General features: G+C 37.2%; 1 protein-coding gene across 9 annotated transcripts in view; it reads left to right on the top strand.

The window, feature by feature from the left end:
• Fat3 (FAT atypical cadherin 3) overlaps positions 1 to 12,769 on the top strand; it is a 622,271-nt gene that overhangs the window by 503,617 nt on the left and 105,885 nt on the right. For all 9 annotated transcript variants that reach the window (XM_048795699.1, XM_048795700.1, XM_015489994.2 and 6 more), the window contains one exon: positions 5,016 to 5,155. In XM_048795699.1, the coding sequence (XP_048651656.1) occupies positions 5,016 to 5,155 (140 nt within the window). The remainder of the gene's footprint in view (positions 1 to 5,015; positions 5,156 to 12,769) is intronic.

Here is a 12,769-nt window from a genome sequence, read left to right as displayed (position 1 = left end):
AAAGAAAATGAAGGGAACAAAAATAACCCATAATCCTTTGTGGTTTTTATCACATAGCTTCACACTTCTCAGGAGACTATGGTTTTGACTGCACAGCTCCTTGATTTACATACTCTCCAGTGTGCACACAATCTGGTTTACAGTTCAGTCCACAAATCTTTATTCTGATGGCAAATTATAAATTCAAATATTACACCATTATTACACAATTCCTTCTTACCTACATACTTACCTCAGTTTGATAGGAGATGCTACCACCCATTTCTTTCGCTTTTCACCTGAATGGGATTAGAGGACTGTTTTTACTTATAGATAGCAAACACCTACAATATCTTTATTTGCCTCATCCAGTGTATTGAGAGGAGAAAGGCTATTCTGTGAAAATTGTTTTTCTTATGGTGAGTGCTAGCACATAATTGCAGCTTTCACTGAAAACACACACACACACACACACACACACACACATATAAACACATACATACATAGATTGATGTATACATTGTGGTACTGGGAATTGATCCTAGAGACACTCTACCACTGATCTACATTCCATGTCCTTTTAATTTTTTATTTCAAGACAGGATCTTTTTAAGTTGCTGAGGCTGGCCTCCAACTTGCAATCTTCCTGCCTCAGCCTCCAGAGTTGCTGGGATTACATATGTGTGCCATGATTCCCAGCTCTCATTGAAATGTCTTTCTGTGTTACAGTACATAAAGGCCACATTGGCTCTTAGTACATAATAAGCTTCTGACTTCTTGGCTGTTGCTGCTCATAAATTTATGGCCTTTATTTCTTGAATCTTGTCTGCTGTGGAGTCATGGTTTATTGAGAATTGAGTCAAGGAGGCAAGTTGAACTCTGATAGCGCTCAAAGTGACCTTGTTTTGTGACTAGTGCTTGGGCATCTCTGGATCTTCCCTGACGAGGTGGCCTTATTTCTTCACACCTCTCTTGAGAGAAAACAGGAAAATGAAGCCAAGATCCCATAGTATTGCTGGGGATCATTTGAGGTTACCTCCATGTAAAGTTTATTTATTTATTTCTAAAATGTGTCTCCATCAGAGTAAATTTTATTAAATTCAACTGACATCAAACACTCCATTTCCCCTGCTTGGCCATCTTTCCCATCCCAAATAGCTTTGCTTTTCTCCATAGCAACAATCTCATCCATAGAAGTGTATCTGAAAAAACTTTAGGAAAATAATAATAAGTCTAAAAATGCTCCTTATATTAATTGTAAGAAATTAACTAGATTCTAGAAAGAATTTTCGTCCTATCGCCATTTCCACGTGGTGTCTCCTGCCTTTCATGTCAATATCCTTTTCAGCCCAGTATTGTGCTTGCTTCATTCCAAGGCAGAAAATTATTCATGATCACATTGTAATTGGTATGTCATATTTTTCCTAAAGTTCGGTGTATATGCTGAACTTGAATGAACAGCTTGTGCATGACTCCCTTAATTCATTAAGGTTCAGCTGCTCAGTGTTTTGGAAGTTTCTCACATAACGCTTCCCTCTTGGACACTAACTAGATTTGGTTGGAAATTTACAATTACATGTGCAGAAGAACAGGAGGAGGGACCTAGAAGCTTCTCCACAGGAGAAACTGTGATATTCTCCACAAAGAGAGACAGTGGTGTTCCGTACCCATCTTTAAAGTAAAACTAGACTCTGACTTGGTCCAGTGCCCGGCTACACAGCCCATTCAAGCAGTAGCTGCTGGCTTCAAATATTTTCATTCATGTCCTATTTTTAAAGCCTTTTCTAGGACATTCCTACTCGCTGTGTTTAACTTTTAGATCCAGCAGAAATCTAATGCATCTCTTCTGCTCTTTGTTTACTCTATTACACCTGTCTTGACCAAAAATGGTCAAAGAGAAATGTCCCTAATGTGAATTATCTGTTATGTGGGCTGTTCACAACCTTGCTTTTAACCATCTCTGCCGCACACCCCTGCAGCAACCGCTCAGGCTGTGACGTTTCTAATTTCCCACTTTGTTGAAACTCAGACCAGCTGGGCAGTGTCCTCCCGTCCCCACCTTTTATTTAGCCTCACGCTATTGCACTGAACACACTTTGGCTTTGCATGTTCTGTTACTGGCTCTGAGGAAGCACACATTGTTTAAATGGAATGCTGCTAGTGAAATGGACTCCTTGCATTTGATATTCTCACCCTGGGTGATTGGACATGGTTTCCAACAAAAATGGAATCACCTTTCAGGCTAAAAGGGAGCCTGAAAAATGAGACCTGGGGGAGAGACATGGAGTCATTTATGAAATGGGATGCTTAAGTGTAGGTTATTAAAGTGCGTGAGGTTTGATGGTGAACTGCTGGTCGAGATTCTGTGTCCCTTGTCAGAAATTCATTCGAAAACTCAAGGAGGATTTTGTTTTACATGAAATCTTGTCTTAACTAGGAACAAATGTCCTGGAAATGAGTATCAGAGATTTCTGGTCTTATTGGTAGACTGAAAAGTATTCAATAGCATCTCTCTCTCTTTATTTTTTTTTTTAGTTATAGATGGACACAATACCTTTATTTTACTTATTTAGGTATATGCAGTGCTGAGACTAGAACCCAGTGCCTCACACATACCTGGTGAGTGCTCTACCACTGAGCCACAACCCTAGCCCAGTAGCATCTCTTTTAATCACCCTATACCCTGATTTTCTAATAATCTACCTCTCATATCTTTAAGAAGTTTCTGGTCTGGAGTTTTGAAAGAGTAAAGTGGATGAAGGACATATACACAAACATGCACACAGAGGAAGAGACAGAACTATAAAAAAAAAGATGTCATAAAATGATGCCAAAAGTATTACTTAATACCAAAAAAAGCTAGGAAAAAGCATACAGTCTATATGACATGAGTAAAATATGTCAATTTTACACCACTAAACATATAGACTGATTAGGTATATTTGTATATGGCTCTGAGGAAAACATAAGCAAGAGCATACAGAATTGCCCCATTTAACCAATAACTGAAACTTAAAGACTTAGCTTCCATATTCTCTAAATATTATTTTCATTTGGAGAAAACTGAAGTTTTATACCTTGCATTTCAGTTTTGTTTTGACCTACAAATTTTTACTTTCTGAAATAATCAACATTGGAGGATGCCCCAACCACGCCCACCAAATCAGAGTCTTTAGATTTAAGAAAGTAAACAAGTTAGAGAAAGAAAACATCATAAAGATAATTTAAGTTTTATTTAATGCCCACCAGAAACAACTGGAGAAGTGGCATCCCTGTCTCTCACAAGTCTTAGGGAGTGATACCATATCTTTTCTTTGAAAGTTTCTATGGCAAAGTTGTCTCAGAGTGTACCACTCGATAGCAAGTATTTTTTCTTTGTTTGTTCATTAAGATAGTTACACCAGCTACTTGACTCAGCTTGCATTTTATTTCATGTGCTTATCGACATGACACATCCTCTTTGAATGAGAAGTAGTGACCTAAGGCTGGCTTCCTTTTCAGCCTAGACTGTACCCCTCTGTCCTTATCCAATCCTTCAAATGATTTTATTTTTTTAGTTAACATTTAGTGCTTCTCAGCAAATCAATTAAATATATTAATAGGAAGATGAATCTCTTTTTAGATGAAAATTTTCAAAAAGTACATCATCTCTGAGCAATTTTCTGGTATTTCTGTATCTCCATAACTTTAATTAAATGTCAAGGGCAATTATATTCTCTCTAGCAATTAAATAATCTTAAGTTTATATGACAGCTGCAAGCAATAGGCATTTGCAATATGTATGACCATGTTTTTATAAAAAAATAAAACATAATATTTATTATGAGCCACTATACATCAAATTCAGGTAAAATCTTCATGTCCCTTAACTAAGCTGCCCATTCATAATTGTAATATAGAAATACATTGTTCATTTTTCAACAAAATAAAATACAGAGAATATATAATGTAAGAAAAGCAAAGGTTATTTTTCTAAAATATGGAATTCAATAAATACATTGCCCTATGTGAAGGAGTTAAATAAAAGTATTGTTCAAGAATAAAATTAACTGACACATGAAATTTCATACTAAAACAGAGTAATATGCTGATGTTTAATTGAAATCATTGCACAATTTTTTTACCATATAGTCTCTCCCCCCAAAAAAACCTTCATTTTGAGAAGATCATAAAACACACTTTGGTTCACAGAGATAGAAACATCACCAGTAATTTCAACAACACCAGTGTTGTCTTATGTATACTGTTCACAGGCTATGACTTTTTCCTGACCCAGGGGGTACAACTTAGTTTTCTAAACTTTCATACAAATTATTTTCAAGTTGGTATTATATAACTTGATGTTTTCCTTTACTTTTTTCCCAATTTCATTCTGTGACTCTTTAATAAACTTTTTACAGTTTTAGAAGAAAATTATTCCCACTGTTGAAAAAGCAAAACAAATGTTTTTATAATTATTCCATGTTTCAGATAAAAAACTTTTTATATGAAATTCAATTTTTTTTGCTTTCCCTTTTTTCCCAATATTCATAATTTTGTTTCTGACATTTAATTGAGGGAATCTGAATTCAACCAGCCAAATGTTTACCATCAATACCAGAACAGATTTTAAAATGTCTACTCTTTTTTATTAATAATATTTGAACTATTCATTTACTTATAACTTAGTCTATTTTGGAAAAAGCAAAGCATCTTCAAATTCTTAGCATAGAAGCCATAAGGGGTTAAGGGACATTAGCTTTCTAAATATTTTATGGAGTCAATTTATGCTTCACTACTCCAACATTACTGCTGAAGTTTTTCTTTGCAATACATTCTTTTTTTGGTAACATTTGTTATATATTATAGAGGCTGTATTTTGAAATATAAATTAAGTTAGAAATTAAGAGGTCCCTTTTAAGATGTACAAAATTAAGCTACATGGATGCCTGTCAGAAAGTATTTCTATGTAAGAGCTCCTTTAAAGTTATATGCTTTAATTCATGTAATAATTTCTTAGATGTGCTAATTTCATACTGTTTCTGTGAAATCATCAGGAGGGAATTTTGACAGCTCTTTTGATGCAGAGAAGGGTGTTGGGACAATTGTCATTGCAAAACCTTTGGATGCAGAACAGAGGTCCATCTATAACATGAGTGTGGAAGTCACCGATGGGACAAATGTTGCTGTCACTCAGGTAAGATTAAGTTACTGAATAGCAGGAATGCAGAAAGACCTGCCAAAGTAAAAATTGCAAGCAATGAAAAACATGTCTGGGAAGTAGTAAATTATGTCCACAGATTTCTAGTGTTCAAAAAAATCATTTTCAAGAACAAACTAAAACAAAGGGCTCTGTCAATGACATTATATCACTTAACTGCCTCTTTTAAGAAATTATGATTGTTCATGCATGAAAGAATGAGACATATTTGTTTCCTTATCAGTTACTGAAAGTTTATCTCTTTGACAGCAAATCGATTTTCCTTGAATTTGCAAAGATGAGTTTATCTATGATGTCTGCATTAACACTCCATGAGATTCTTCACCTCCTCATTTTTTAGTCACAAAACTTAAAGCTAGAGAATACCTAAAAGTCCAAATTCATCTTATAGAGATTGATGTTGTTATGGTTTGGGCATGTGGTATTCCCCAAAAACCCATATGTGAGCCAATGCAAGAATGTTCAGAGGTGAAATGATTAGATTATGAGAGCTGGAACCTATTTGGTGGATTAATTAACTTGAGTAGATTAACTTGAATAGAGCAACTGTAGGCAGGTAGGGTGTGGTTGGAAGAAATAGGTCACTGCGGGTATGCTTTTGGGGTTTATACTTTCTCCCTGCTGGGCAAAGCTCTCTCTCTCTGCTTCCTGGTTGCCATGTCCTGAGCTGCTTTCCTTTGCCATGACCTTCTACCATGATGTTCTGCCTTACTCAGACCCAGAATTATGGAGTCAGCCAACCATGGACTGAACCTCTGAAACCCTGAGGCAAAATAAACTTCCTCCTCTGAGTTGTTCTTGTCAGGTTATTTGGACACAGCAATGTAGAAATTACTAAAATATACATTATCTGTGCAAGGTCACTTGGCCCTAATAAAGAACAAGGTCTGGAATCTAGGTATCCCATTCTCCTGCTTCTAACATCTGTGCCAGTGCTCTTTCTCCTGGCTCACAGTAGGATCCCCTGGTTGTAGGTGTGAGGTGAAAACAATGATGTCTGGGACCCATCCCCAGGGATTCTGTTGATTCCAGCATGCAGTCAAAGGTGGGGACGGCTTCTTATACTCTGCTTCTTGGGTCCGCGTTAAAGGGCATTGAAAGTCAGAAGTGAAAAATCTCCAGGCTTCTCACATGGTTCAGTACCTCTTCCTAAATAAGATTAACACAATGCTAGACATCAACATCAGACAATTTGAGATAAATATGTTTTGTTTTATTTTTAGCACCAGAGATCTAGCACACTTATGGTAGAGGTCTGGAACACATGCCTATGCTGTAAACCCCTGTCTTTCTCTCTCCTTCTTTCTGCTGTTCCCATGGTCCAAAAGACATCATTAATTGATCGAAGCCTTTTCCCCTCCTGAGACCAGATGTATCCTCAGGATCTTTCTCAACACAATGCTTCAGATACCGAGGTTGAAATTTTTGTTAACCTGGAAGCAAGCATTAATTTATTTTAAATGTTACGTAAGCTTTTATAAGTACACACTGGTAAAAGGGGGAGAGAGAGAGAATTTCATGTTCATGTCTAGCCAACTGCATTGCAATCGGAAGCTGTTTTGAAAATATTATGAGACTCTTTCCTTTAAGTTTGTTAGTAATTGTAGAATGGTAGAATTTGAAGGAAGAGCAGAGTTCATTTTAGAACAATCTCTTTACTTTTCATTTGAATATACCCAGAACAGGGGAGTGACTTGCACGTGATAAGAAAGCCAGTGTGTGACAGTTCCAGATCTTCCAACCTGTGTTACTTCCTTGTACCTGGGATGACCATATGACCCCATTTGCCTTAAAGAATGCCATCTTCCCCATGTTGTGCTGGCATAATCTTCAATAATACCCCATTCATCTGAAAATTGTCCCCGCCGGGACAATAAATTATATGGTCTTCCTACCAACCATCCTGCCCCAGGGTATTTTCAAGACTTAATCTAGACCTATGCAAAGGTGATCCCACAGAAAACACAGTCTCAATGCCTGCTCTGAAGACTAACATAGAACAACCCACCTGCAGAATTGCTACATCTTTAGTGCTAATTCATTTTGTAAATTTAAATTAGATTTTTAAAAGTAGCTACTTCTCAGCATATCCAACCCTAACTTTTTATTGCCACATAAAAACCCAAGATATATTTGAGTAAAATACAAATCAAGCATAAAATCAAATTCATTTCCAGACTTATCTTTGTTGTTTTATACTGGTTGAAATAAATGATATTCAGTGTGCCCAGAATGTTATAGATATTCATTAAGTAATTTTAGTGTAAGTGAATGAACTGTAGACATGACACATCAGCAGGGTCTGTAGGAATGTAGTCTGTATCTCAGAAGCATACAACTGATTAATGTTAACAACAACAAAAAAAAAAAGAAAGAAGAAAAAAATTAACAAAAGTTTTATTTTAGAATTCCATTAGGACCAGATGAGAAATCACTTAACAGCAGTTGTACCACAAGTACTTAAGTTCATACATATGCTTGCAGCTGTACTTGGTGCCTGAGATCAAAAATTATATAGTTGTCGTTGTTTTAATTTTTAAAATGTGCTTTTTAAATTTAATTACCAATTAATTTGTTTATTTTGAAATGAGGTCTCACTTCATTGCCTAGGCTGGTCTTGAACTCCTGGGCTCAGGTGACCCTCACCTCAGCCTCCCAAGTAGCTAGGACTAGAGGTGTGCACCGCTGTAGCAGCTAGTGATGTAGAGTTTTAAATGTAGATGTCTCATATGCATTCATTTAAACATGAAGCATATATTGCAAGATTTTGAAAGCACCCATTATTTGAGTCCCATTTTGTTGATTTTATTTCAGACTAACATATAGTTAGCCTTTTCAAAGGAATTAGAAAATTAGGATGAACTTGGAAGTCCCCCTTGGTAGGGCCAAGTTAAGGAGGTTAATAAAAGGTATCAAGAGATTTCTTGTCAAAAGTATCTCAGTCGGTTTCTAGAAGCATTACCTTCTTAAGTAAGAACTAACAGTTTCTAAAATATTAACTTTTGAGTCATCATTATGTTATTGTCATCAGAAAAACCACCCCTCTGTGGACCTGTGTTGGACCTGACCACCTTCCCAGCCTTTGCTAATCGATGCCTCTCTCACATTGACCAAGGCTTCCCTGGCTGCGGTGACAAGCATGAGTCTCTGAATCAGGCAATACCATTGATGTCAAGGATATTTTGACAAAGGCATTCTAAATTTCTTCTAGAAACCATTAATACATCTTCCAATGAATGACCCTGGACAATTTAATGATTCCACCATCAAGCAGAGAACCTTCTCCACTTAACTAAGTAAATGTTTTGGAGTCCAAACCACTTGTTCAGTAACTTTTTGGGATATCTTCTTTTTCTTTTGGGATGAAACAATATACTGTGATCTATGCTTCAAAACAGCCATAAACAACATGCTTAATTTTACTTCACAAATGTCCAATAACTCAGAGCCTGAGGGATTTGGTGTCTACTTGAGATCCTTTTCTTCATCTTCAGTTTCTTCCTGTTCTCCCAATTCTCTCAAAAGATTCTTGTGCCTCAGAATACAATATCTGATGACAAATAAATACCTCACCAAGATTGCCTAGTGTGAGTACAGAATGTAAAAATTATGGATTTCAAGTTGCAAAGATTCAGATGAAGCATTTACAGAAACCTCCTGGCAAGACAAAGTCTTATGCATAAAACAGGTTTTAAAGAATTTTTGTGAAAGACATTATTATACTTTATAATATAACATAGAATAAAAGTGGACCCCATGTTGATGTCATGGAGGCCTGGAAATGTGGGGTGTCTGGCTTAGAACAGGTCAAAGGGTTGAGGGAGGCAGTACTGTCTGTGCATCTGGTTAGAGATGAGATGAAGAATCACAGGGGCACTGGCTATTCTAGACAGGTGAGGAGTGGGCAGCCAGGTGGAATCAGGGCCCATAAAGAGCAGAGATAATGAAATGCCAGAGGAGGTGAGATTACCATCCCGCCAAACACAAAGGAACACTACAAAATTTAACAGGAATTCTATCCTAGTTCCCAGATGGTGCTCTTTACATTTCATTTACCTGGAAAGGAACCAGGATTTCTTGTAGAAATAGCAAATTCCAGGTTTAAAGCAGGAGTGTGGGGCAGACTGCTTTTCATGCCAGAAAAGCCTTGTGGAGTGATGTTGAAAGTGACAAAAGGCAACTTGAATTGGTTTCCACTAGTCAAAGATGGAAACTGATTTCAGTCTCAAAATTCCTTCATGAGGCAGCTACTTTTGTTACAAGGAGAATGGCCCTCCTTTTCTCCAGAGATGTCCACATCATAATCTTTAGGATTTTGATGCGCTATATTTCATGGCAAGGGGGGCTTTGAAGGTATAATCAAGGTTACAGATCTTAAGATAGGGAGAGGATACTGGAGTATCCAAGGAGGCCCAATCAAATCACAGAAAAGAGGTGGTAAAGCCGAAGTACAGATTCTAAGTGTGAAAAGGATTTGAGACATCATTACTAGCTCAAACATAGAGAGGTAACAGACAAGGAGTACAGGTGACCTTACAGAATTGGAAAAGGTTCTCAGCTGACAGCAAGCGAAGAAAGAGTGACACCAGTCCTAGAACACAAGACACTATATTTGATCAATAACCTGAGTGAACTTGGAATAGACTAATTTCTAAGCACTTCTAGCAAGGAGCACATTTGTGTCAACCCTTGATTTGGGCCTTGAATTCAGGCCTTCAAGACCTGAATAATAATAATGCATGTTGTTTTAAATTTCTAAATCTGTGGTGACAGTTTATGTGGAAATAGATGTCTATTCCACTGTTGTCACCCATTTTATAGTTAGGGAAATAGAGACAAAGCAAGGTTAAATAACCTGAGTAGATCATGAGCGATCTACCTGGTCAGTAAGTTTCCTGAACCTGCTCTCTTAACCACTGTGATGTTCTCTCTCAAAGGCAAGATTAAATCTCTGATATCTATTCTAAGAAAGGCATATTAGAGGAACAAACTTTAAAGATAGCCTCCTGGGAAACATGATACCACCCTTGGCCATGAGGGTATTTCATTGCCAGTCATGCATCCTGGGAAGAGAGCAAAATACCACTTCCTCATAACCCTCACTTCAACCCACTGAGTTCATGCGCCCCAGAGATATGTTACCAGGGATGAGACTGCCAAGCCAATATGAGTGTTTCATTCAACTTTTTTGCTGCTGTGAGTAAAAGATCTGGCCAGAAAAAAAAATTAGGGGAGGAAAAGTTTATTTGGGGGCTCACTATATCAGAGGTCTCAATCCATACACAGCATACTCCATTCCTGGGGCCTCAAGGTGAGGCAGGATATCATGGCAGAAGAATATGGCAGAAAGAAGCAACTCACATGATGATCAACAAGCAGAGAGAGAGAGAGAGACTCCACTCCTCAGATACAAATATATACACCAAAGTCACCCTCCAATTCCCACCTCCTCCAGCCACACCCTACTACTTCAGTTACCATTCAATTAATCCCTATCAGGTGATTAATTCATTGATTGGGTTAAGGCTCTCACAACCCAATCATTTCCCCTCTGAAATCCCTCTTACTGTCTCACATGTGAGCTTTTGGGGGACACCTCACATCCAAACCATAACAATGAGCCACCACATCTTTGCAACAAATTTAAATGAATATACAACATGGCACTTCTAAAGGGTCAGTGCATAAAACTCAGTAATATATAATAGCTGATGTTTGCATAATAAGACTTAAATTATAAGATTTGTTTTTAAGTTTCATTTCCCAGCAGCCCTGGGGTAGTTAAATCAGGTTTTATCATTACACTCAGTTTACAATGATAAACTGAGGCTCAGAACATTTAGGTAGCCTGCCTAGGTGTGCACAAGTACAGACACTGTTCTTCCTTCTCAAAACCACATATTATTCCGGGTACATCTCTCTATAAATACATCCCCTACACATCTGTATATGCCTGCAAAGTATACAATTTGATTCATCAGGAAAACCATCTGGTTTAAAGGAAGGAGCACTGACTCAGGGTCAGGTGGCCCAAGTTCAAGTCAGCACTTGCCCAATTTCTGTGTTACCAAAGGAGGTAGCTTATTCTCTAAGGCTAATTTTTTTTCTTCCTTATAGCGATCAGACCTTACATGTATCATGAGCTATAGTAAGAATTAAAAAAGATATTATGAAAATGTTCTTGGACTCTGTGATGTACTGAACACATACAGACTTTATTAATGCAATCTGGTTTTCAACTTAAAATTGAAATAACATACCTAATAACTATAAATTATGTGTGTGACTTTTATTATTATTCATCAAAGACAGCAGAGATAGTCATGGCCAAATAATAATCTCAAAGTTACATTGATTTGATTCAGGGACTTAGGATGTGTAATTTTGTGATTTTTAATATGCTTTTCTTATTCAAATCATGCTTTGGATTTGTAAAGATAGTAAAACCTTCTTGTGTTTTTATACTCTGCAGCCACACCTAATGTGAAAAATCTCTTTCCAATAATCTCCAAAATTTCTTGAACCCATACAGGCACTTAAACGAGTTTGGCCATAGCTGTTCTTCCAAAAGTTCAGCATTCCTTGGGGCTGGAAGGGCTTTGACCTACATTCTAAGGTTATCTTTGACTGCCACCCTTTGAAGCTTCCATTACTTCTGTTTCTGCTGCCGTGTTTGGAGTTCCTTAGAAAGCAGATTTTACCTTGAAGATTCGGATTTCGTCTTATCTCTTCCTTCCACTCCACACCTGCTTATAAAAGGAGGGGGGGAGTAAATCATTTTTGCTAACGCTTGTTCCATGAGTCCTAGATCAAGAGCCTCCCTGGGGACGTCTCTCTCATGGAGGGCTACCTTTCATCCAGTTAAGTGTCATCTGCCACTTAGCAGGTGAAAAAAGCAGTGGCCCAAACCTTCCTTGTGTGTCTAGATTAAGGAAATGCTGAAACAACTATATAGCACATAGATGAAGTGAGGCAGCAAGCTGAATCTTAAAATATAAGGTGCCCTATTAAAAAAAAAAGATAAAATTTTAGCATATGTAATAGTTGTGTGCCTGACAACTCAGGAGAAAATCAATTTTTGAAAATGGATTCCAATTTCATAGGCAGCAGGGAATTCTCTATTTAAAATAATCTCATGATTAATGCTCCTGAAATGAGAATGGCCATGTCCATTATCTATTTTTAAGCTAGGATTTCTCCATAGCAAAAAACATAATATTTGAACACATATTGGTTCACATACATGTTGCATATATTTATTCTTGATGTGTATGTCACTTGAATGCACAGGGAGATGATATGATGGAATGAATAGAATTGGCTCCATAGGACTAAGTTCGGGTCTAGCCTTACTCTCGTGACTTAGAGCACATCCCTTAATATTTTCCCCATTGGTAAACTAGGAACATTGAATTCCATAAAATGAATACGATACAGATTTATACACTGTAAAAGGAGTACATAGCTGACATGGTTTTTATACTTGTGCATTCAAACAAAAAACCTGTGATCTTGGGGAGAATATAAGGGGCTTTACCTTGAAATCACAACCATAGGATGTTTTGAATATGGTTTTGAAATACCAGCAGA

The sequence above is a fragment of the Marmota marmota genome, unplaced genomic scaffold (assembly GCF_001458135.2).
Source record: "Marmota marmota marmota unplaced genomic scaffold, marMar, whole genome shotgun sequence".
Lineage (NCBI taxonomy): Eukaryota > Metazoa > Chordata > Mammalia > Rodentia > Sciuridae > Marmota > Marmota marmota.
The sequence above is the reverse complement of the archived record's forward strand: the minus strand, read 5'-3'. Positions and strand labels throughout refer to the sequence as shown.